The 26,347-nt window shown below is 38.1% G+C and overlaps 1 protein-coding gene across 13 annotated transcripts in view; it reads left to right on the top strand.

The window, feature by feature from the left end:
- The window catches only part of LOC101735909 (uncharacterized), a 47,769-nt gene that overhangs the window by 17,731 nt on the left and 3,691 nt on the right, over nt 1-26,347 (top strand). For 10 of the 13 annotated variants that reach the window (XM_038018817.2, XM_062675063.1, XM_021346744.3 and 7 more), the window contains 17 exons: nt 724-822; nt 2,156-2,242; nt 2,999-3,088; nt 3,582-3,665; nt 4,495-4,575; nt 4,684-4,773; nt 6,944-7,060; nt 8,412-8,516; nt 9,766-9,861; nt 19,929-20,081; nt 20,309-20,434; nt 21,128-21,262; nt 21,365-21,430; nt 23,660-23,746; nt 24,704-24,790; nt 24,869-24,991; nt 26,196-26,306. In XM_038018817.2, coding sequence (XP_037874745.1) covers nt 724-822; nt 2,156-2,242; nt 2,999-3,088; nt 3,582-3,665; nt 4,495-4,575; nt 4,684-4,773; nt 6,944-7,060; nt 8,412-8,516; nt 9,766-9,861; nt 19,929-20,081; nt 20,309-20,434; nt 21,128-21,262; nt 21,365-21,430; nt 23,660-23,746; nt 24,704-24,790; nt 24,869-24,991; nt 26,196-26,306 — 1,737 coding nt within the window. Of the gene's footprint in view, nt 1-723; nt 823-2,155; nt 2,243-2,998; nt 3,089-3,581; nt 3,666-4,494; nt 4,576-4,683; nt 4,774-6,943; nt 7,061-8,411; nt 8,517-9,765; nt 9,862-19,928; nt 20,082-20,308; nt 20,435-21,127; nt 21,263-21,364; nt 21,431-22,984; nt 23,095-23,659; nt 23,747-24,703; nt 24,791-24,868; nt 24,992-26,195; nt 26,307-26,347 lie in introns of those variants that run through there. The other 3 variants (XR_009976157.1, XR_009976158.1, XM_038018819.2) reach the window with 3 other exon arrangements.

Here is a 26,347-nt window from a genome sequence, read left to right as displayed (position 1 = left end):
TTTCAAATTAAACTGAGCTTTATAGGGTAGATCATCCGCTGTTAAACTATAGTTTATTAAACTATAGTTTTTATTTATTTGTTGTTTAGATGTATGGAAGAGCTCAGAGCCCACCTGGTGTTGAGTGGATACTGGAGCCCATAGACATCTACAACGTAAATGCCGCCACCCATTTTGAGAAGTTCTAAGGTCTCAGTATAGTTACAACGGCTGCCCCACCCTTCAAACCGAAACACATTACCATTTGGTGGTAGGACCTCTTGTGAGTCCGCGCGGGTGGGTACCACCACCCTGCCTATTTCTGCCGTGAAGCAGTAATGCGTTTCGGTTTGAAGGGTGGGGCAGCCATCGTTACTATACTTGAGACCTTAGAACTTGTATCTCAAGGTGGGTGGCGCATTTACGCTGTGGATGTCTATGGGCTCCAGTAACCACTTAACATCAGGTGGGCTGTGAGCTCGTCCACCCATCTAAGCAATAAAAAATAAATAAAAAAAAAAACTTCACGGCAGAAATAGGCGGGGGAAGCTTGGTGACGTTAGCTGCGAATTGGATATAGATATTACTAGCCATATTTGCCCGCTTCCCATAGTTCAGTACTTATAACGGAACATCGGTAAAAATCACTGTAGATTTATATATTGGTATATATTAGTATAGATGTCGCAAAGATTTTACATCGTCGCAATTAAATCCGTACAGATTTTAAAAGTTTTATTTCAGAAACGGACCTTAGATTCAGTCCCGATTCACCGACGCAATCCAGTATGGGGACTACAACAAGCGGCACTCCACTCGACAGAGCTTTCGGGACCAACACCGGTAAGTTGAAATTCTTTTACAACTGTTCCTCGTAAGTTTTGAAACGAAGTTCCTTATGGGACGATGCGGAGGGGTACCCAAACCGGGAAAAAACGTCCGTAACGTAAGCTTTTTATTAATAATGCACACAGTGTACGACTTAACTTTGTAATAACGTACAAATTAGAAATTCACAGAGCGTACGACTTAACTTTGTAATAACGTACAAAAAATAACATATTTTTATTATATATTTTATATAAAGCATTGTGAATAAAATAAGGTTGATAACTTTGTAGTTTTCTTTTTATCAATAAAAAAATCATAATAAAAAATGTATACCCGAATCATTAGTTTCTTTATACCTCGAAGAGAACTTAAAATAATATTTTTATAATAAGGAACTTCGTTTCTATCCGGTGTCCCACGACACCACACATCTTTTTTTTTATTGCTTAGTTAGGTGGACGAGCTCAAGCCCACTTGGCGTTAAGTGATTACTGAAGCCCATAGACATCTACGACGTAAATGCCGCCACCGACCTTGAGATGCGAGTTCTAAGGTCTTAGTATAGTTACAACGGCTGCCCCACCCTTCAAACCGAAACGTATTTTTTTTTTTTTTTTTTATTTTTTTATGATTGAAGGATTACTGGTGGCCCGGAGGCCTTTCCAGTTTCACCAGGACAGGTGGGCGAGCAAAGGCTCAGCCAGGAGGGGGGCTCAGCCAGGAGGGGGGCTCAGCCAGGAGGGGCGAAACGTATTACTGCTTCACGGCAGGGTTGGAGTACCTACCCGTGCGGACTTACAAGAGGTCCTACCACCAGTAAGAATGTAGTTATGTTACGTGTTGTTCCCGAGTGCTAACGATGGACACCTGGCATTGGATTGATTGAAAGTTGCGTTATAGTCATTGACAGGTTTACTGGTGAACTATATCACACCCCTGGTATCACAACCCTGCCTATTTCTGCCGTGAAGCAGTAATGCGTTTCGGTTTGAAGGGTGGAGCAGTCGTTGTGACTATACTGAGACCTTAGAACTTATATCTCAAGGTGGGTGGCGCATTTAAGTTGTAGATGTCCATGGGCTCCAGTAACCACTTAACACCAGGTGAGCTGTGAGCTCGTCCAACCATCTAAACAATAAAAAATGGTCTGTCAGGGTATTTTAATGTTATTATAAAAGTTTTTTTTTTCTTTAATTTTCCAACCTCACGTAATTTTGTGTAAGTTTTATTATTTTAGAACATGTCACATTGCATACAAAGCTTTGATAATGTATCTAAAGCATTAAGTGATGATAAATATACATTCCTCCTATTATCTTCTATCTCCTATCATCTTAATTCGCAGAATACTCTGTTGATGCAAAAACGATTGTTTTACAAACTGCTTGCGTAATGACATCCCGTGAAGAACTAAAGAATAATGTCAATGCAGGTAAAAAATAATGTTATATTTGTAATGGTATTAATTAAACCTTTTAACATTATACTACAGCTATCACTAAACTGTTTAAATATGTTCTTTTTACTACCGGCTTTCCTTTAAGGAGCATAAATTATTCACTTAAAATGTAAATCAAGAGTATACTAGAAAGATTAGGCACATTTATTAAGCATACATGCACTGTAAGCTTGGCTAAAGTTATACAAAGCTAAACTCGACTGAGTATGTTAAGCCTCTCCAATGTAGGTAGTTTTAAATCCGAATAACTTTAGACAACAACATGTAGCCAAATGTGAAATGCAATTTTTGTTACAACAAAAATAATTGTTATTTATAATTTGATTATTATTTTTGAAGCTATTGCATAGCTTTTCAATTATTTGACTTGCGCCTGCCTTTTCTACAAATGTGGCCAATGTGTGTCCATGTCCATGTCATAATAATAATTTATCTCAGAGTTTTATATTAGTTAACACTCTAACAGTTGAATTTACTGGAGCTTTCTTGACCATGACAACTAATTTAAGAAACTCTGATTTTATTAATTTAATATTTATTAATTTTATTATTTCGGCCTTATTCCATGTCTGTCTTCACATAGACACGAAATACTGCAAATAAAAATAAGAATTTTTTTTTTTTAAAACATTTTTAATAATTGAAAATCTAATCAAAATTGAGATTTTATCATATTCCCGAAAAGTTTATCACGGTTTATAAAGACGATGAAAATTTTATTTTATTCAGAAACTCAGTTAAAATTCCCGACCGCAATTAAAATAACAAGAGGCGTAACGACCACAAAGGAAATTACCGAAACGCCTCTAGCTGTTGTTTGTTAGTATTTTTCCTTTACAGAAATATCTGTCTAATCAGCTATTTCTTTGTAATTGTGAATTTTCGGAGGTAGACTTTACCAAATCGTAGCGTAATTAACTTGATTAGTTAGTTGGTAATGTTGTTTTGTTTTTTTTTTCCCTGAGTTACGTGACTTCGAACAGTTCTTTAGATTATTTAGTTTTCATTGGCCCAATGAAAAGAAAACCCTTAGACACAGCCCACTGAGTTGTTTCTCGCCGGATCTTCTCAGTGGGTCGCGTTTCCGATCCGGTGGTAGATTCTGCGAAGCACGGCTCTTGCTAGGGTTCGTGTTAGCAACGACGTCAGGTTTGAGCCCCGTGATCTCAACTACTAGTTAAGGTTACGCTGAAATAGCCTCTCAAGGCTCTCAGATTAAGAAGGAAAAAAAAGGCCCAATGAATGAGACTCAAAGCATATTTTTAGAACTTTTCGATTTTGGATTAATAACAGTAACTGTTTTCTTTTGTAGCCGCAACCACGTCCGACTTTAAAGTCGAAAAAATGAACGCATCCGCACAAACCTCACACCCTCTTTCTGTCCTCACTTATGCAGGTACATAATAATATGTCCACTACTTATGTTTATTTTCTATTATACTATAATTTTTACATTAATAACAAACACAAAAAAATATAACCTGTAACAGTGCACCTTATTAGCCAAATATATGGATTGTTACAATAGTTTTAAAGATTAGACTCAAGTCCCGTAAGCACGCACCACATTTTTCTGAGGAATTGTGTACCTGATTAACGGAAGAAGTCCACGATGAAAAAAAAATTGTAATAAAATTAAACTTGCAAAATTTATACATAAAATACATAAATAGTGGTAGTAAAGACGCCTATTCTTGCCTGTTTTTGCCTATTTTTGTCCTGAAGCAGCCACGTCAGCCAGTTCTAAAGTCAGAAAGTGGGTTCACCGCTGCTATTCCTATGAGCTCTGTTGAATACTACGTGTGTCAAAAGCCCATCGTCGATTACGATGAAAAGTTCGACGGGCGAACTAATCCAAAGACACAGTCCACTGAGTGTGTTGACGGATCTTCTGTGGGTCGCGATTCCGATCCGGTTGTAGATTCTGCGAAACACTGCTCTTGCTATGGCTGGCTATGGGCAAATTCTCTCAGGTTGAGCCCGTGAGCTCACCAACCCGTCCGGGCGTAGATGAGATAGCCCGGCTACTGGCGAATAGGTAATAGAAAAGAGTACACAATAGTAAATTGTTCTTAATCTTCCAACCATGGACATAATTATCAAATCTGAACCAGCATACCTATTGTGACATACAATGTTTTTGTTTCTACAATTATATCTATTGAGCATGATTTTTTGTAAAATTTTAATGTTTAGAGATCATTGCATAAAAACTTAATTTAAAGGCCCAAAACTCATCTCGATTTCGTCTGCAACAATGCACACAGCTTCGGTTTCGACTTCAATGAAGAACTTTTCAAATAAAGGTAAGATCGTTTTAAGACATTCAACATGAAAATGTGTTTTTATAACAAATACACCATACTGTGCAGTTTATGATTTCAATAAAACAAAGTTTGTAATAAATTTTGCAGAAATCCAAACATGTAACGACAAGACTAATCGTGACTGCAATACGTCATCATCACGACGATTTGAGAAGAAATGCACGGAAGCTTTCAAAGGTAATACCAACCTTCCGTCCCAGATAAGCAACTGTCTAGCAACTGGGTCACTTGTAGTAAAAAGCTGTCAAGAGTGTAGCACTATTGTAACATCCAGTTACACCGAAATTAATACGGTGCTAATACAGCTTTTAGATTTATTATATTAATGTAGCTGTACCCGACCGCTGCGCTGGGCATTTAAAATTAACATTATTATTTCTCACCCCCACAAAGATTCTCATCATTAACGCCCCCGCAACTGGTGTAGGGAGTCATATAAATATTAGCCTATCTATTAAGTACATGTATTTTCTACATGGATACCAAGTTTAAGTATCGGATGCATGGTTCAATAGTTATAACAGAACATCCGTAAAAACCACTTTAAGTTTATATATTAGGATAGATATATTATATATTTAGACTAAAAAAGAGCCCTCAACTCTTTACAATATACTGGATTACCAGTAATACAAGAATTAGCAGGAGAAGTAGAAGTTATTAAGCAGGAAACTAAGTCGACGGGTCCACTACTATAAAAGTTGTGGAAGGAATAATGATAGGAGAACATCACGCCTCCAAGTATCCTAAGTATGTATCAGGAGAGAAAGGTAGAAATAAGAGCTAGCAAGACTGTGGGGGAATAAAATTGCCAACTCTAAGAAATCGGGGCTATACAATCTTGTATTTTAACTACTAACCAGGCAATAGACAAGAATTAATATCCTCTGGCCTCAAAAAAGGTTTTACTGTACTGCTTTGTGATTATAATTATAAAAGTTTTATATTGGAAAAGTATGTACGACATAATATCAGTGTGTTTTTAAAATTCTAACTACCAGAAACCAGACAAGCGCTTGCGTAGACACGAATTTTGTGTTATTTCTTCCCTTAAGTCGTGATTCTCTCCAGTTTAAAAATTAGAATGGTAGCTATTCAAATGTAGCTGAGACTTTAACTACACAAATGGGTTAATTATCTCATCAATTTCATTGACGATGCACAAAGACGTGTTTTAAGGCCGCCACGTTGCGATCCTCAGTAGATCATACCTCACTTTTATGGTCAAGGCATGTCGTGTTATTCAAGTCGTGTCAATTGTCTAGTTTTGTCTGCTCATCCACATTAATAAAGTAGAATCGAAGTCGAAACAAACTCACACGCGCGTGTTCGTTGCGTATATGTGCTCACAGCCGTGGCTAATTTGACGCACGAGGGAATGTTAAAGACCGATTTCAACCTTAATGTCAACAAATTACCCTTTACGAATCGTCAGGGTCGCATTTTTTATAATCTTTATGTTGAGGTCGGAGTACACTGTAAAGAGTGATTCAGCTTGTTTTCTTAACATTCTGTAGTTTATGTTCTTCAAATACATTGGTGAAACTGTTCCAAGTTTGAAGTTGAAAAATGAAATGTATATATTTTTCATTTTCCTGCGCTTTATAATTGTGGATTCATGAAAAATAGATAGCTTGTTTGTAACATTATTGTTTATGCTTCGAGTTTATAATATTGTGCTTAGTTTAGGAATTGAATGAACTTATGGGTTAATTATTAAGGGACACGTAAGATGCTAATATATTGATTAATGGTATTTGTTGTTAAAATAGTATCAAGTGATTGACTGATTCGAATTTATTCCGGAAATCTTTGGAAATACCATACTTATATTCTATCAAGTACTCAATACTCAATGCCTATCAGCAATTATTCCACTATTGATTACTCGTTGACAGTGAGTGTGGCAATGAAAACATTATCCTGAATTAAATTTACAATAGAAATGATTTTTTTGTTATTGGAACGAAGTTCCTTATGGGACGATGCGGAGGGGTACCCTAACCGAGAAAAAACGTCCGTAACGTAAGATTTTTATTAGTAATGCACACAGTGTACGACTTAACGTTGTAATAAGTTACAAAAAATAACATTTTTTTAACATTCATTGACCACGATCTCAGAGCGTTCGTTTGCGCAATACACTAACTCTTATGCAAACAACTGAGTGAAGTGTACCACAATAAGTTCGCACGTTACCGAATGACCGTGGGTTGTTGCGAACCTCCAGTTTCATTTTCTTTATACCTCGAATAGAACTTAAAATTCATGTTTTTATAATAAGGAACTTCGTTCCTATCTGGTGTCTCACGACATCACACATTTAGTTGTTATTTTATTCATACAGACGTCGAGCCATTCTCATCGACGCGCTTTTGTCAGAGTCGGCTTATATCTGCGTGTATGCTGAATCGATCTCTGCACGAAACTGGCTTGCAAACTGCTCCCGAGTCGTATGGATGCGGTAAGTCAAAAATATTATGGTTTTTTAAACATAAAGGAAGAAGAACCTAAATAGTTTCGTCCACGAGAAAGCATTTAGTTTTGGCACCTGTGTCGTCAGTCGTTGGTCAGTCGTTACTAGCGCAGCTACTGATTTATCCAATGTCATACCTTTTTTAATACGCTTTTATTAGCTTCAGACGCATGTATGTTAGTATGTAACGGAATCTTTGAGCATGATTTTGACCCCCTTCAAAACGTCAATTCAATCAAATTCAATCAAACGAAAAAATTTAAATTCAACTAAAAAATAGAAAGCAAATTTTAATAAATTTGAATTAAAATTAGTGTCAGAAAAAAATGGATTTATTGTAAAAAAAGCGTGGGGTGCATGGTATCAGTAGTTATAAATATTTTATGAACAGATATGAGTAGAAGGGTTATTTTGATAATATCCTGAAAAGCACACCACGCTTTTTTTACAATAAAAGCGTATTTTATTATTATTTTTATTTATTGCTTAGATTGGTGGACGAACTCGCGGCCCTACTGTTTACCGGAGTGATTACTGGAGCCCACAGACAACTACAACATAAATGCCGTCACTCACCTTGAGACACGAGTTCTGAAGTGCCAGTTTTTACAGTACAATGGCCTTCAAACCGTAACGCATTACTGCTTCACTGTAATAAGCAGGGTAGTGGTATCTACCCGTGTGGGTTCAGAAGACGTCCTACCACCAGTAATTACGAAAATAATAAATTTGCGAATTTTATTTTTATTACACGTTATTAGATAGTTCTTATATTACTCGTAATATAATATAGTATAAGTCAATAAAATAATAATGTAGACCAGTACATAGTTTCGTACTAAATTATAATTTTTGCGGTTTCACTGGATTCATGTTGTTGTTTGACGCTTCATTGGATCATTGGATTGAAGAATGTGTATCCCACTCTTTTTGCTGTTAAGCTAGGCAGGATTATTGTCCATGTTCCAGCCGCATTGGAAATTCAAACAACGCTCCAAATTTTATCATGTAGCCCATTCCTAACAACATGAGTGCCTACACAAGCTGTTGAACACTCACCGCGACGATTTCTCACTCGTCTGCATCTTTGAACTTCCTCAGAAATTGTACCTAATGGAACGGAACCCCGAGATTGTGTCGACGACTGAGTATTAGCGTGACGTATTCCGTATTCCGATTATTGATTGCGGGTCAAATGTTTTTTTTTAATTCTCATTGTTTGATCAAGGATTTTTTTTAATCAATTGCACTACTCAATCAATTTCAACGGATTTCGGTCCGTGAAAATCAGTCGAGGCATGTTTTCAACGTGTGAACTGTATCTATCTTATTGCTTCAGGTATATTTGTTGAAAGTAGGAGCATAGCAACGCTAACAACTACCGCGGGTACCTCCAGATCAACACAGTATCAATTTTTCCCGGATGAATACGATTCTTATCAAGGTAATAAACACTTTCAAGTAGGATAACACTTTCGAGTATCGTCCTACCTGGTTCACTACTTTGTATGTTTAAATTCTAATCTATATATACAAATGAATTGCTGTTCGTTGTCTCGCTAAAACTCGAGAACGGCTGGACCGATTTGGCTAATTTTGGTCTTGAATAATTTGTGGAAGTCCAGAGAAGGTTTAAAAGGTAAATAAGTATGAAAATGCTCGGAATTAAATAAAAATGAAAATTTTATTTTTCCTTGATGTGGCCCCCGTCGGACGGATTCCTTTTGTTTGTTTTAAGTTTATTTTACACAAAAGTTCAGGTCTTTTATTTGTCGATTGAGGCACTACGAAGTCTGCCGGGTCAGCTAGTAATAATATAAATATATTACAGTACTATTAGAGTAACGATTGTAATTTTGTAAGTCACTCGAGGTTGGTAGGCAGCGGCTTGGCTCTGCCCCTGGCATTGCTGAAGTCCATGGGCGACGGTAACCACTCACCATCAGGTGGGCCGTATGCTCGTCTGCCTACAAGGGCAAAAAAAATACATATTATGTAATGATGTGATAAATTTGAATTCCTTTGCCAATAAAAAAAATTTAAAATGTTTTGTTTCTTTGCCTTTATATTAAAACATTCCCATTCATCCGTTTTGAGAAGCCAAAAATAAATATTCAATATAACAGATTTCTGTTTACTATATCCGACTCGCTAAAGTCGGGTCTATCTCATATTTTTCGGTGACGTAAAACCGTTGATAAAGGAAATGTCAAAAAACTCACCTTTTTTTTCCTGCAATTAATAGAAATGATTTTAAAAGAAATATTGCCGTAACCATTTCATACTGCAAAGAGAAGATCTTACAGTAAGGGGAGTGGTCGCCGCGGTCCAAATGTTTTTTTTCGGGACTTTGATATCATTCATTCATATTAATTCAGTCTACTATTTATAATACTATAACGCAAGATTTCTTTGAATTTTCACAAAATTGAATCTTGGTTTTATTTACGTTTGATGCATTGAAATATTTTAGTCGCACAAATCACCCACCAGCAATGTAATAAGTACAAAACGAAAAATTCTATTCACCCTAAAAATAGCGAATAGATTTTTTACTGAATAGGAAAAATCTTCTCAACGTCGCATACGTCGTCACTTCGTGAATTATTCACGGATACCGAATAGGGAATACCTACTCGATGAATAACGAAATTAATTTATGTATTAACATTGAATCTTCATACGTTGAATAGACGAATGTCCTTCGCGAACATCTGAACGGGAAGTTCAAAGGAACGCGCGGATAAAAGGCGGTTGCACACGAGAAATTCTCGAAAGAAGCGCTCGAGGTTTGTATGAAAATCATCCATCGTTTCGCATGTGTATCTTTCAAGCAAAATTTAGGTAAACATAAAGGATACAAAACAATGTTATTGCCTCTGGGCTTTGAAACGAAATGTTTTAGGTTTTTTTTTATTGCTTAGATAGGTGGACGAGCTCACAGCCCACCTAGTGTTAAGTGGTCACTGGAGCCCATAGACATCTACAACGTGAATGCGCCACCCACCTTGAGATATAAGTTCTAAGGCGCAAGTATAGTTACAACGGCTGCCCCACCCTTCAAACCGAAACTCATTACTGCTTCACGGCAGAAATAGGCAGGGTGGTGGTACTGTTACATATGCCCCTCAGTAATAACGTAATATAAATAATAATGCCGACTAAGGCATTCTTGAATGCATTGTCTCTATATAAAGACGATATATTGCTAAAACGTGGCAGAACAGATTTGGCTTGAGTAGCGGAAACATACATCCTTTGTACTACTTCTTTAATAAAATAAACTCCGTGCCAGTCACCGTGTCCTTTTTTAAAAAGAGCTCCTGGACCCACCCCGTAACAGTGGTGTCAGAAGTGGGATAGTCAGTACGTTACACTGGCTATCCGGATTGTCTTGAGCTCTTGATTCTACGTTGCGCTCATTGCCGCTGCTCTCATCATCAATATCGTAAAGGAAGAAAACCTGCAAAATATCTTCAACGCCATCTTCAACATCGTGAGAAAGAAAAACTTACAAAAATCTGCCACATCATACCCGCTCGTGCCGGTCAGTATTGATCGGCTGGTGTCAACCTGACAAAAACACGCAAAAACCAATAAGACGTCCTGCTGGTTCCTGTGAAACAAGCCCGAAGATTCGCCCGAAGCTCCAGTACCTGCTGACTCGTTCCTGCTAAGCCGTTTGCAACGTTCCTGCTGACTCGTTCCTGCTAAGCCGTTTGCAACGTTCCTGCTGACTCGTTCCTGCTAAGCCGTTTGCAACGTTCCTGCTGACTCGTTCCTGCTAAGCCGGTTCCTGCCGTTTGCGACATTAAGACTTCCAGTATAAGCCTGCCAAACGCCTTGCTGCCATCCCATCATCCGTGCGTACTCCGATGAAGTTAACAGCTCTGATATTCTTGCGGTGAGTGAATCATTCGTCTCGTATAACTATTACATTTTTTTAGTTGACCTTCTTTCTGCTAGTGTCTGTTTTGTTACTGTCAAAAGCGAATACTCGTAATAATGTCTACTAAAAGTGAAATAGTCTTGAGCGAACAATATCCTATTCAAGTACTATGTAATTTTATCAACCCATATAATGGAAGTCGGGAGACCCTTACGGCCTTCTTGACTAACTGCCAGGATGCGTTAGATCTTGCATCAGACAGTCAAAAAAGACTATTACTGAAATTTATAATTTCAAAGCTAGAAGGAAAAGCCAGAATAGCATGCTCAAATAAAATATTCGATAACTTCGAATCGTTGAGAGAATTTCTTCGTCAAAATTTTGGAGAAACTAAACACTACAGTCATCTATTTTTCGATTTGCAATCATGTAAACAACGTGCTGGCGAATCTGTGTCTGAATTTTCATTACGAATCGATACGTGCCTAACCGAGATGCAGACCGAAATCCATAATTCTAATACATCAAAAAAAGACCTATCAGGTCGTATTGCCATGACAGAGGACCTGGCGATACACTCTTTTATGTTCGGACTGACTCCTCGTATTGGTAACATGGTGCGATGTCGTAACCCCAAAAATCTTAACGAAGCAATTAATATCGCCATTGAAGAGGAAAAAATCCAGAACTTCGTTGCTAAGTCTCATTCAACTCATCATCAACAGCCAAAATTATCATTACAAGCTAGTTCATTTAATTCAACAAAAATAGACATAAAACAAAAAATTCCACCTCAAATCGTTTGCAGTTACTGTAAAAACCCAGGTCATCACATTGCGAAATGTAAGAAACGCGAATACAATAACAACTTACGTAATAATTCGTATAATAAATATCGCCCGCTTAATCATATTCCACCTGACTCGGAATCTTCGCCTTTTAAATGTTGCGAAATCGAGAAAACCGACAGTAATTTAAACTAACGTGTCAGGTATCGCAAATGTGCCGGCGATTGCCTGCAAACCAAACAGGCACAAAATTACGTAACTCTACTAAATCGCAACAATGCAAAGAAATTATTAGGTCGTATGCACAAGCGTGCAAAACTACTTCTAGTTCGTTCACTAATTCGCCAATTATTTCGTCTTCTAATTCGTTTACTAATTCGTCTACTAATTCGTCTACTAATTCGTCTCCTAATTCGTTCACTAATTCGTTTACTAATTCGTTTACTAATTCGTTTACTAATTCGTTTACTAATTCGTTTACTAATTCGTTTACTAATTCGTCTACTAATTCGTCTCCTAATTCGTCTACTAATTCGTCTACTAATCCGGTTACCAAGCCTTCTACTAAATCGTTTACAAAGTCACATGATAAGTCAACCCCGGTATCCGCTAAGCCAGATACTACTCGTAAATCAATCAGTCAACTTACCCCTCAAACGATGCCATCGGCGATATCTCAAGAATATTTGCCGACAGTGTACGATATTTCTCAGCATAAAAACACACCGTTACCTTACATACTTGTTCATACATCCCATACCACGAATCCTATTTCGTTATTAGTTGATACGGGAAGTTCAATATCTCTTATAAAAAGTACCAGTATTCCTTGTTTACCAGTTCTTGAAAATCACAAAATAAAATTCAAAGGCATCAATGACGTAAATTCACACTGTGAATCACTGGGCAAATTCCTTTTGTCAATAAAAACTAACCAATCGAATCTATCACCTTTTTATTTTCACGTAGTTAAAGATGTTAACCTGGATTACGATGGTATTATAGGATCAGATTTTTTAGACAAAAATAGTGCATTTATTAATTATTCAGAGAAATACCTGGGCATACTTAGCCCCTCTACGCAGCGTTTCAAGTTACATATGTCACAACCCTACTATATCGTTCCGCCAAGAAGCGAAATGTTTATTGAGTGCGCTGTTACTAACCCGGAGTTAAAGGAAGGTTTAATTTTAAAAAACACGCATGTAGACTATCCTAGTGTGTATTTTTCTAAATGTCTAGTTAGTGTTAAACCAAATAACAAAATTAATTTGTCTGTCCTGAATACTTCTGAGTCGGAAGTAAGGTTACATGACCTATCTTTCACCCTCGAAGCAGTGTCTCTGATTCTAGAAAATGACCCTCCGTCTAATACTTCCGACAGTACTCACGAGTCATGCTGTTACCAAATTAGTTTTAACTCAGTCCGGGAAAAACGAGTTCAAGATGCCATTCGTTGCGAACACTTAAATAAGGAGGAAGAAACATGTTTACGCAGTATCTGTTCCGAATTCTCAGACGTGTTTTTTCTTGAAGGCGACAGCCTCACGTGTACAAAAACTCTTGAACACGAAATACGCACTACATCTGACACACCGATCGCTGTTAAAAGTTACCGTTTCCCTGAGTGTCATAAAGAGGAAGTACATAGACAAATAAATGATATGCTACGTCAAAAAATCATTCAACCCTCTATCTCACCATGGTCAGCACCTATATGGGTAGTACCAAAAAAACAAGACTCCTCCGGTAAACCTAAGTGGCGTATTGTTATCGACTATAGGAAGTTAAATCAAGTAACAATTGGTGATGCCTATCCTATTCCGAACATCACGGATATCCTGGACCAGCTAGGCCACAGTAAATACTTTACCACTCTTGACCTCGCGTCTTCGTTTCATCAAGTCAAGGTGAAAGATACCGAAAAAACAGCATTTAGTGTGCCCTCGGGCCATTACGAGTTCACGCGTATGCCTTTTGGTCTTCGAAATGCTCCTTCCACATTTCAAAGACTCATGAATATAGTACTAAGCGGCCTTCAAGGCACTCATTGCTATACATATTTAGATGATATAGTCGCTTTCAACCACGATCTCTTGTCTCATTGTCAAAACCTCAGAAACATATTTCATAAGCTCCGTGAACACAACCTAAAATTACAACCGGACAAATGTGAGTTCTTTCGTCGAGAAGCACAGTATCTTGGACATATTATTTCAGATAAAGGAGTAATGCCTGACCCCAAAAAGGTTCTCTGTGTCACTAACTTCCCAGTTCCGAAGTCTCCACGTGATATAAAATCATTTCTAGGTTTAGTCGGTTATTATCGTCGCTTCATTGAAAATTTCTCCCATATTACTAAAGCTTTAACTAGCCTTCTAAAAAAGGACGCTACGTTTCAATGGGGTTGTGAACAACAAAAAGCCTTCGACGAACTGAAAAACAAAATAACCTCGGCTCCTATCCTTCAGTACCCTGATTTTACTAAACCCTTCGTACTAACAACAGACGCATCCAATTACGCTGTTTCTGCTATTCTTTCTCAAGGCGAAGTAGGTCAAGATCTCCCAATAGCCTTCGCATCTCGAACCCTGAACAAATCAGAAGGAAATTATTCTACAACCGAAAAAGAATGTTTAGCTATCATTTTCGGCACAAAAGTTTTCAGACCTTATCTGTATGGACACAAGTTTAAAATCGTGACCGATCATAAACCTTTGCAGTGGCTATTTAACTGCAAAGACCCGGGTTCTAAGTTAGTTAGATGGAGGTTAAAATTAGAAGAATTCGACTACGAGATTGAATACAAAAAGGGGAAGTTAAATTGTAACGCAGATTCCTTATCTCGCAACCTCGTTCATACTCTCGATGAACCAACCGTTTTACAACCACCCCCATACCTTGATGAACAGTCTCGAGTAGATGAGCCCCTTACGTTCGATGACTTGTCTCCGTTACCACCCCCCATAGACTTCAACGCCCCAGGTTCCGTCCCTTCAGAAACCCCTCTTGGACAAGAAATGCCTAGCCACCCTACTCAACCTCCTACAAAAGTCCCTTCTCCATCACTGCCCTCGCAACCGTCACCGTCAACTCCTGAAACCTATGAACAATATCTAAAAGTGTCCCGACAATCGAAAGATCCGTTTAACACAAATATTCAGGAATTTAACGACTCTCTACTTAAAGCTAAATGTAAGCTGATAGCCTACCCTACCTCAATTGACCTTGATGAGTCTGTACCATATTGTTCAGAAATCATAGAAATGTCCACAACTATGCCTGACATACGTGAAGTGGAGAGAGAACTGTACTCATTTTATTCTACCGGTAACGCCAGTCATTTATTTACACATTTGTTTGTCCGTGTTCATTTTTACGATGAGTTTACGTATAAAGATATTTTTAATGTTTTACGTTGTTACCGTGACATGATAACTACATGGTATAGCGAGGAAAAGGAATGTGCTATATCAGATTTCTCAGACCCTTACACGAAATTGTCATTTACAAAAATTTACAATATCGTTGCGTTTCTATTTCATGACACTCAAATCAAAGTAAATATTTACCATAACAATATCCAATATCCTACGCCTTCCGAAATAAAAAAAATATTAAGAGATCACCATGATTCCACGACTGCAGGTCACCCCGGAGTCGCTCGTATGTTAGGACGAATAAAAGAACTATATTGGTGGAAAAATATGCGACAAGACATAGAAAACTATGTCAAAAATTGCAAATCGTGCCAAATAAACAAACCGCTGCGCCAAGTTAATCGCTCCCCAATGATAATCACGTCTACCGCCACTAGAGCTAATGAAAAGTTATTCCTAGATTTAGTGGGGCCATTACCCGAAACACACCATAACAAATTCAAATTCATTCTTACGTTACAAGACGATCTCACTAAATATTCTCAAGCATATCCCATGGTCACATGCTCCGCCGAAGAAACAGCTCGTTCATTAGTAAAGTATATCTCCCATATCGGTATCCCTAAGATCATTATTACAGATCAAGGTGCTAACTTCTCTTCCGAAGTAATGAAGCAGTTAGAGCGTTTATTCGGAATAAAACACATTTTTGCTTCTCCATATCACCCGCAGACTTGTGGCGCCCTAGAAAGAAGTCATTCGACTCTGAAAGAATATCTTAGGTCGTATATAGTTGAAAACCAACATACATGGGACTTATATCTTAGAACAGCAATGCTAGCGTACAATTCCAATATCCACTCTACCACAGGCTTTTCACCATTAGAACTGTTATTCGGGTTTAAACCCTACATCCCTAAAAGTATAGACTCTCTCGACCTTAATACATACAGCGATTATATAAGAGCACTTAATCACCGGTTATATTACAGCCGTCAAAAAGCTTTACAAAATATAGAGTCGTCAAAAGAAAGATCAAAAAAATACTACGACTCTCACTCGAAACCGATTACCTATAATATTGGTGACATGGTCTACGTCCGTTGTCATCATAAGCAAAACAAAGCCTTATCTCCTGTATGGAAAGGTCCATACAAAATCATAAAAATAAACGGCAACCACACGGTCACCTTATTAATGAACCGTAAACACGTGCGTCACCATTATGATGAAATAAAATTAGCAAATGACGACGCACTATAGTCTTATTAAAAGCTAACTCGTTTAAATAATCCCTTTATTTTCGAACATACTTAATTCTGTTACTCAAAAAAAAAAATATATATATATTATAATTATAATAATAATCTTACACTGAATAACTATTTGAAACTTTTACTATTTTATATGTTTACTATTTTACAATATTTGATTTAGTGGTGATAATAAACGAATGCTTACTTATTACTATTTCTGTTCCCTTTCAGGCCCATCTTAGTGCTATGTACAAGTCATCAAATCATAACCCAGATAACAGATAGTCCCGGTCTATACTACGATAGACTATCTGACGTCAAATTTACTAATGATAACTGGAATGTTGTAACTTATTTAAACACTAATAACATACAGTCTCATCTTGATAAAGTAGATCAATTATTTGGAAAAGTAAACTCTTTCTGTAAGGACTTCGAGTCCTCCAAAATCCAGTTCGATTGCATGAACGCCATTTCGTCATTACAAAGTCAACACGATAATAACATCAAAAAGTTTGCATCTGTATCCTATCTTACTAGTAGTCAACAAAATAGATCAAAACGTGGGCTACTCGACTTTGGTGGCTCTGTTCTTAAAACATTCTTTGGCACTCTAGATTCCAACGACGGTGTCAAGTTCTCTGATGCTATCGACCAAGTACAGTCAGACGAAAAAGCTTTAGCGCATCTTATGCGTGATAATATACATGTGATAAAATCTACAATTTCCACATTTAATAATTCAATGTTAAAATTCAGTGAAAACGAGAAACGTCTAAATAAAAATCTAGAAATCATAAATTCGGCATTCGAATATATTATAAATTCTAACGATAAATTACAAATAAAAACAAAATTTAATTCTTTATTCCAGTCCTTAGAAAGTATAATCATTGCATTGTCTTTCGATATCGAAGACATAAACAACGCTATTTTATTTAGTAAAATGAATATTTTGCACCCGACTGTACTCAGCCCATATCAATTATATGTCGAGTTGGAGAAACATATAAATGACCTACCTAAGCATTGCGAACTTCCTATATCAATATCTTTACAGAACATTCACGAAGTTATCGATATTTCTAAACTAGTATGCTACTATCATAATAATCGTATTATCACTATAATTAAGATACCCCTCGTGTTACCTCAAGTCTATAACCTTTACCATATTGTTCCTATGCCAGTTCCTTATGACTTAACAAAACCAGACACTTATGCACTTATAGCACCAAACAAGCCATACATGGCATTAACAACAGATCGTATGCTTTACTCACTGTTAGATGACTTAGACAAGTGCAAATTCGTGAGTGAAAAGTGTTATATTTGTGAATTGGGTAATGTGTATTCGACGCTTGCGAACCCAACGTGTGAGACAGTTATCTTAACCGAAGTTGTCAATAAAGTTCCAAGTTCATGTTCGGTAAAACTCTTAAGGGGTCACGTAGATTCCTTCTTTAAACTTAATAAAAATAGATGGATATTTGTTCAATCTGAGCCTGGAAAATTACATGTAACTTGTTCTAGTAATAGTCTCAACTATGATTATATTTTGTTAGGAACAGGAATAATGTCCCTGTTTAAAGACTGTAAAGCTTTCTTCAAAACTTTACAATTTTCGTCTAGTGAAACATTTATTTCTAATGTAACAACTCAAGTAGCTAACTTCAACATTTTGGAAGATGATTGTTGCGAACGTACAAAACTAAATAAAACTTTAGCTAGACTTCCCTTGTTAAAATTAAATAACCTTAATAATTTAGACTCATTGTTACACGCCAGTATTCATCTAGATACTCTAGAAAAAGAATTAAATCATTTGGAAAGTCCTTCGCACTTTCAAAAATATGCTGTTCATTATATGTCTATAAGTTATTCTCTTACTGTTCTATTTTTCTTGTACCTTATATTTAGATTTCGTAGATGGTTTTGTTCAAGTAAACATAATTCTCATTGTTGTATACAAATCTTTAATCAATGCAACAAAGATCGTAAAAACGATCATAATAATGTTACACAAACCGTGCAAATAAATAGTGAAAAAGATTATTCATGTCCTAGGCCTTTTAGGAGAAATCTTATGTTGTCAAATTCGTCCAATAGTGTCGACGTCGAGTAATGTTATAATAAATTATATTCTTTTAAATAAATTGTATAAGTTTAATTAATAATTATAATTAAGACCTTTATTAATTATAGATTTACTTACTATATCCTGTTTTCGTATTTTACTTAATAGTTACTTAAGTGTTTTTGATATTGTACTTAACGTTTATTTCTTTAAGATATAGTTACTATTTTATTTTAAGTACTTACTTGTTTTATCCTGTATCGTATGTTTTAATTTTCCTATTTTGTTATCCAAAACAAAAGCCAAATTCTATACTTACCGCTCTAGTTTATCTCAACGTCAACGTCCGTGACCATTCATCGGTGACGATGAATCTTAAGGAGGGGGATGTTACATATGCCCCTCAGTAATAACGTAATATAAATAATAATGCCGACTAAGGCATTCTTGAATGCATTGTCTCTATATAAAGACGATATATTGCTAAAACGTGGCAGAACAGATTTGGCTTGAGTAGCGGAAACATACATCCTTTGTACTACTTCTTTAATAAAATAAACTCCGTGCCAGTCACCGTGTCCTTTTTTAAAAAGAGCTCCTGGACCCACCCCGTAACAGTACCTACCCGCGTGGACTCTCAAGAGGTCCTACCACCAGGTTATGCCAAAATGCGTCCGTGACCTAATAAATAAGATTCGGCGTGCTCGCATCGAGTGACACTAGTAAGGGGTGGCGTCTATGTTAAGGCCATTACGTGTTTTTCAGAATAAGTTTCTTACAATTTTGACGACTGACTTTGGAGCTAATGCTATTCTGTAAGTTCACTACTGCATGTTCCATAGGAGTGCTATGAGCAATTGTTCGAAATCTCATTACCTACCTTATTTTCACTATTGTAATACCTATATTCGGAGTAAAGTTTATCAGTGCTGTTTATAAGCACTGCGTTCATTCACAGTGCTATGACATGTCTTTCTTCAAACGAAGTTTGTGGAAATTAACCAGTAGCAGGCAAACGAATCGGCTGGATTCCTGGGTTTTTTATGTATATGAGCTACGGTTACCACTGATCAACGGTTGGGTCGTCTGCTCATCTGCCTACAGAGTGATTAATAAATAAAAATCACTGGATAAGCTGTGAATCCGTATGTTGTTAACATTATGGGAAACCTTTTTCTGTGAAAAGTTAACAGATTTTGCCACATGACATCCAACTCTGTAATTAGGGGAAATTCGGTGTTTCTCGAGTTTTATAGAATATAATTTTTGAAAGTTCTGATTTCATGTAAATTTCTGATCCTACCAGTAGGCAAAGACGTACGCCTGGTATTGCTGACGTCATGAGTCACTGAGGCCAAACACCATCAGATAAGTCGTATGATCGGTGGTGACCAATTAAAAATATTTTTCTCTATCCCGTAATGAAGTCGGAACACTTCTTTCTCCAAATGTCGTTTTCTTTTCAGAAAAAATCAATGATCAAATTGTGTCTCTATCGAAATTGATTAGCAGAAGAAAAGCGAGCTCTCAGACGCATCCAGACTGTCGCACAAGTATGGTACTGTCCAGTGATTTGAATGCCGAAAAGTGGATAAGAAGAGGCGCAGCTTTTGAGAAAGGTTTCACTTTTACATTGACTATTTGAAAACGGTAGGACCGGCGTTGTGGTCAGAATATTTCACCATGCTTTAACCGTAATGGGAGTCTAATTATACCTCAGTAATCACCAGTGATTTTCAAATAGAATAAAATATGCTTGAAAATTCTTAAGCTAAATTAAAAACATTACCTGATGATGATTCCGAGGTGGATGTATCAATTAACGTTTTATTTCTTTTGATTGCAGAATACCCAACGTTTATAAAATGCAATCAATCGTTCACCAACGGTAATGAAGCTCCAACGAAATTGTCTGTTGAAAATGTAATTGACGAAACGGAAAACGAAATTAAGAAGCGGGATCTAAGCTTTGGTAAAAATTTGATGACACCTAGCATTAACTATTAACTGATGCGTCAATACTCAGACACAGCCCACTGAGTTTCTCGCCGGATCTTCTCAGTGGGTCGCGTTTCCGATCCGGTGGTAGATTCCGCGAAACACGGCTCTTGCTAAGGTTCGTGTTAGCAACGTCATCAATTTTGAGTCCCATGAGCTCACCTACTAGTTAAGGTTACATTGATATAGCCTCTCAAGGCTCTCAGCTTGGGTAGGAAAAAAAAAAAGATCTGTCATTATATTTACGCACAGAGTATATACGACCTTGTGAGTAGATATTTTTTCATTTTTTTTCCCCCTACCAATGCTGATAACCTTGAGAGGCTTTTTCAGTTTTACCTTGACGTGTGGGTGAGTTTACGGGGCTCAAACCGAGATTGTTGCTAGCACTGGCCCTAGCAAGACGTGCTTCGCAGAATCTACCACCGGATCGGAAACGCGACCCACTGAGAAGATACGGTTTTTCATCAATGCAATTGACTAAATTATATAAGTATAAAAACTGCCCGACTTCTCAAATCTGACGCTTTGCAGTAGAGATTGGTAGAATTTTGATACCTGACCGTGCGGACTTGTAGAACTTCCTACCACCGTCTTGATTTGCCTGCCTCAGGTTTCCTACGTTATCATCCAAATAGTAAAACTATTGAATGTAATCCTGTTTTAGTGATAACAACTGCACCGACCTTGGCAATGTCGAGAGACAGCTTGGCTGATGTCCTTCCTGTACAGGATCTAGTAAGAAAATCTCCGTCTCCAGTCGCTAAGGAACGAATATTAATGGTTGATGAAGTCACTTCAGGTGATGTTAACGAAAACCTTTCAAATTTATTTTTTACAAATAAAATATTGGTCCTTCTTGATTAGGAAAATTTGTTGAACCGAAGTTTTTTTTTTCTCTCAGATGACACCATAAATAAATCTGCAAAAGATATTGTCTTGCAAGCAAAACCAGAAGTCACAGATGCTGGTTAGTGTTTTAACAAATGCTCGAAAAGTAGAACATTTTTGTATTCGATTTTTTGTTAGTGTATTAAGAAAAAACCGGTGGCACTCGGGAACTGCCGCGGTAAAGCTATTGCATAGCATTTTTTACTAACTTATACAATTATAATTAGACAATGATAATTTAATATTAAAACAATAATAAAACAAGACCACGCTATATTTAACATTAATAAAAGCAAAACCTTAACTGTCCCCTTCACACTCATAAGCTAGACCGCGCGAGAGCTGGAGTCATGGTCCAGACGGCTGGCTGATCCTTCGGCTGGTCGTAGGACCGTCGAGGCGATTCGCCCGGTCCTTGTGGATTGGGTGAATCGTGACAGAGGACGCCTCACTTTCCGGCTCACGCAGGTGCTCACTGGGCATGGTTGTTTCGGTGAGTTCCTGCACCGGATCACAGCCGAGCCGACGGCAGAGTGCCACCATTGTGGTTGCGACTTGGACACGGCAGAGCATACGCTCGTCGCCTGCCCCGCATGGGAGGGGTGGCGCCGTGTCCTCGTCGCAAAAATAGGAACCGACTTGTCGTTGCCGAGTGTTGTGGCATCGATGCTCGGCGACGACGAGTCGTGGAAGGCGATGCTCGACTTCTGCGAGTGCACCATCTCGCAGAAGGAGGCGGCGGGGCGCGTGAGAGACGCACAATCCCGCCGCCGTCGAGCGGGGGCCAGGGACGCGGATCTCGCCCAAGCCCTGGCCCTCTAAGTGTTTCGGGTCCCCCTCACATGTCGGTCTGGGGACCGGCGAGGGGGGCCTAAGAAGACGACGTGCAGGCTGCTCTGCACGCGTTTTACGCAAGAGCACCCGGGTGATGGAAGGCCGGCTATCCTCGACCCACGCTGGTTCTGGCCCAGCGGGGTATTCCGTAGGATAGACCATTCTAACCGGCGCCATCTAGGCGGGCTTCGGACAGTCTGCCGACCGAGAGGGCTGGCGGTCGTGGCGCCGACGACCGCCAGTCCGGCGTCCCGAGGGGACGGTGATGGGAGAGATGTGCTCCGCACTAAACGCTTCACTTTCCCCCCTTTGCCTTGTCATGAGTTCTGTCTCATGCGAGGTTTGGACGTTGGTTGTTGAGCGACAGGAGGTTTTAGTCAGTTCGACTCTGACATACCCCGCCCAGTATCCCCAGAAAAGGGCGGAAGTCCGGCGATTTCCTCCTGACCAAAAAAAAAAAAAAAAAGACCGCGCGAGAGAGAGATGGGCAGACTTTTCATGATGCGCATGCAGTGTGACGTCACGCCACGCGCTTATTCACAACACTACACAAGCGCAGCGTGTGAATGTGTTGAACGCGAGCTACATGGTAGGCAGAGTGAGGGATGTAAGGTTTTTTTCGTTACGGAATTTCATGATTACAGTAAGCTGCGCTCAAGGCCCGCGATAAAAGCTATGCAATAGCTTAAAAACAATGTTATCATATAATATATACTAATGTATAGTATATTAATACAGTAACAAATAGCTAGTTTCAATAATTCCGTTGACAAAGGCATTGTTTTGTTTTTTTCAACAGCAACTCCCAAACATGAACCGAAAATGAGTATTATATTCAAAATGGATAAGAGCTTGATTAGCAAATGCATGATAACGATTAACTTAAAGAAATCGAGAAAACGCAAGTAGGTAGGATTTTTAAAAAAATAGAATTATTGTAATGAATTTTAAATATGTTCATTGTATTAAAACCATTATATATGTATGTGGTCCAAGTCTTATAATTACTAATAATTTTCTTATTATTACTCATATTATATAAACTTTTAAGCCCCTTGGAAAACGCGTTAAGTATGGAATCAGTTACTTGTCAATAAATCTATATATTAATACTTGAAGCAAAAACTTTGTGCCCCTTTTTACGAAAATTTCGCGGATGGAGGAGTATGAAATTTGCAACACTTATAGAGAATATAGAGAAGAAGTGCAGAATTTTATTAACTTTTTTTTAAACTATGAACATAAAATGCATTAAATCAATAAAAAAAAACATTACATACACTACCATGTATTTGCCTTACACACTTAGCGAAATCTCTTAATATAGAAGTATAGTCTGACAAATGAATCATTTTAATATTCAAACTTATAATTTAAATTAAATATGGTGTAATTTCGACCACAGGGCGACCACTAGTTAATATTAAAGTGTATTCGATATTTAGCCGTTCATAGCCGTTTTTTTGTATTTCAGAAACTCAGTTCGTGAAGAAAACTGATTCCGCTTGTGTTTCAACGTCAAGATGTGTATTCGCTGGTTCTACGTGCTGTGAACGAAACGGTAACTCTCTAACTCTCTTAATTTCGGTTTCATCGGTAATTAAGCATACCAGGTTTTTTTTTTGTAGTCGTCGTGGCCTAAAGGATAAAACGTCCGGTGCACTCGTATGTAGCGATGCACCGGCGTTCGAATCCAGCAGGCGCGTACCAATTTTTCTAATGAAATACATACTCAACAAATGTTCACGATTGTCTTCCACGGTGAAGGAATAACATCGTGTAATAAAAATCAAACCCGCAAAATTATAATTTGCGTAATCACTGGTGGTAGGACGTCTTGTGAGTCTGCGCGAGTAGGTACCACCGCCCTGCCTATTTCTGCCGTGAAGCAGTAATGCTTTTCGGTTTGAAGGACGGGGCAGCCGTTGTAACTATAGTTGAGACCTTAGAACTTATATCTCAAGGTGGGTGGCGCATTTATGTTGTAGATGTCTATGGGCTCAAGTAACCTCTTAGCACCAGGTGGGCTGTGAGCTCGTCCATCCATCTAAGCAATATAAAAAAATATAAAAAAACTAGTCCGTGGTAAAAATACAGTAAAAACACTTTATTCGCGGGGCATACGTTCCGTGAATATGGAAAACCGCGTTTACAAAGGAGATTCGGTTGGATACCTACATATTGGAATCCTTTTTATCAATGTATATGTACCATTTTACCGATTAGATTCGCGAATATAGAATGCATTAGCCGCGAATACAGGAATTGCGTCGCATTTTTTTAAACGTGAAAGCGTGAATAAAGGAAGCGCGAATAAAGAGCTTTAACTGTATTTAATAAACATTACGTTGTTTTTTAAAGGTAACCTCGATTTTAATAAGTGCTTAAATGTTGGATCTGTAATTTTTTTTTGAATGGCACCCAATATAAGTACACAGATCGTGAAGGATAGAAAGGCTTTTAACCAACTTTAAATAAAATAGACGTTCAATATGGGGCATGTGTTTTTTTTTTACAGATTGTCTATTTGTTTATCGCAAGCCACGCTGCGTCATACATGATAAATCCAATGATACCGGAGTTCAAATCAACATTTTATCAGCAGGTAAAACGCCAAAAAAATAGATCTAATACAACTTTTTTTCCCGCTTTATCTTGAAGTTATTTTTTTTTTTTTTTGCAGAACATTCGAAAGAATCTCTTCCAAACCATCGGTCAGTTGGCTTAGTGACTTCAAATGTTAATGAAACGGATAACAGTTTGGGATGGTCCGAAAGCCTCAAACGAAATGTCCTCCCACCGAGAGGTAGCTGCTTAAATTTACATAACTATTTGAACATAAGTTATCCTTATAACTCTGCAACTAAGATTACTACTACCATATTAGCGAGAAATCTACACTCAGAAATAAATAAGTCAATCACACTATTTTATAAACACTTATAATGTTTTGTTAGTATCACTACATAGTATAAGACAAAGTCGCTTTCTCTGTCCCTATATCTTTCCCTATATCTTTCCCTATGTATGCTTTAATCTTTAAAACTACGCAACGGGTTTAGATGCGGTTTTTTTAATAGATAGAGTGATTGAAGAAGAAGGTTTATACCTATGTACAATAATATCCATTTAATAGTGGAGAAATCAATAATAAATGACAGTTTCCGAAGCGAAGCGAGGGCGGGTCGCTAGTACAGTATATTATAATGTTGACAAGAAACGCAGAAAAGGAAGCTAGGCACCAGGAGATAGTAATTATTATTATATTCCGCAGATAAATGTTTTAAGTTAAACGTAAAATCACCACGAGAAATCACCACGAGAGTGTTTGTTGACTGACATTGTAGTGACATCTGCGTATTCGGGAATTCCGATTTCGCCCGATGACTCCCGAGTCCGACTTACATGTGTCTTCTTTTTTTTTTCCTACCTAAGTTGATTTCCTTGAGAGGCTATGTCAGCGTAACCAAGCTAGTAGGTGAGCTCACGGGGCTCAAACCGGAGTGATGCTAACACTGGCCCTAGCAAGAGCCGTGCTTCGCAAAATCTATCACCGGATCGGAAACGCGACCCACTGAGAAGATCCGGCGAGATACTCAGTGGGCTGTGTCTGTGGGTTAATTTACTCGTTGAGCCCTTCGTCGCAAGCGACGGGTTCGGCGGGGCGGTGACCGGTGCCTGAGGTACCTAAAAGTATTGTTAATAGATCGTGAGGAACCGTAATGACGTGTTTCAGCCCGCTGGGTTTCTCACCGGATCTCCGGTGGTAGATTCTGCAAAGCACGGCTCTTGTTAGGGTTCGTGTTAGCAACGTCGTCAGGTTTGAGCCCCGTGACCTGACCTACTAGTTAAGGTTACACTGAAATAGCCTGTCGAGGCTATCAGCTTAGGTAGGAAAAAAAAACATGTTTAGGGCGACGTCGACTGTTTACCATTCGGTTGACAGGATCGGGTATGTAATACATGTGTGTTGTACGCTACAATATTAGCCGGTGCTTTCCTAATTACAGTTTACAAAGCATTGTATGAGACAGCGAAATTAATCTGGAACGAGGAGCCAAACGATTCGAGCGGTGAAACGAAAAAGAAACTATCGACAAAAACACTCGACGTTGCGTATGGTTAGTTGTCGCGTCACGATTCACCAATAAGGCCAGGGACG

The sequence above is a fragment of the Bombyx mori genome, chromosome 22 (assembly GCF_030269925.1).
Source record: "Bombyx mori chromosome 22, ASM3026992v2".
Lineage (NCBI taxonomy): Eukaryota > Metazoa > Arthropoda > Insecta > Lepidoptera > Bombycidae > Bombyx > Bombyx mori.
Note: the sequence above shows the minus strand (reverse complement) of the source record. Positions and strands in the feature narration are given on the sequence as shown.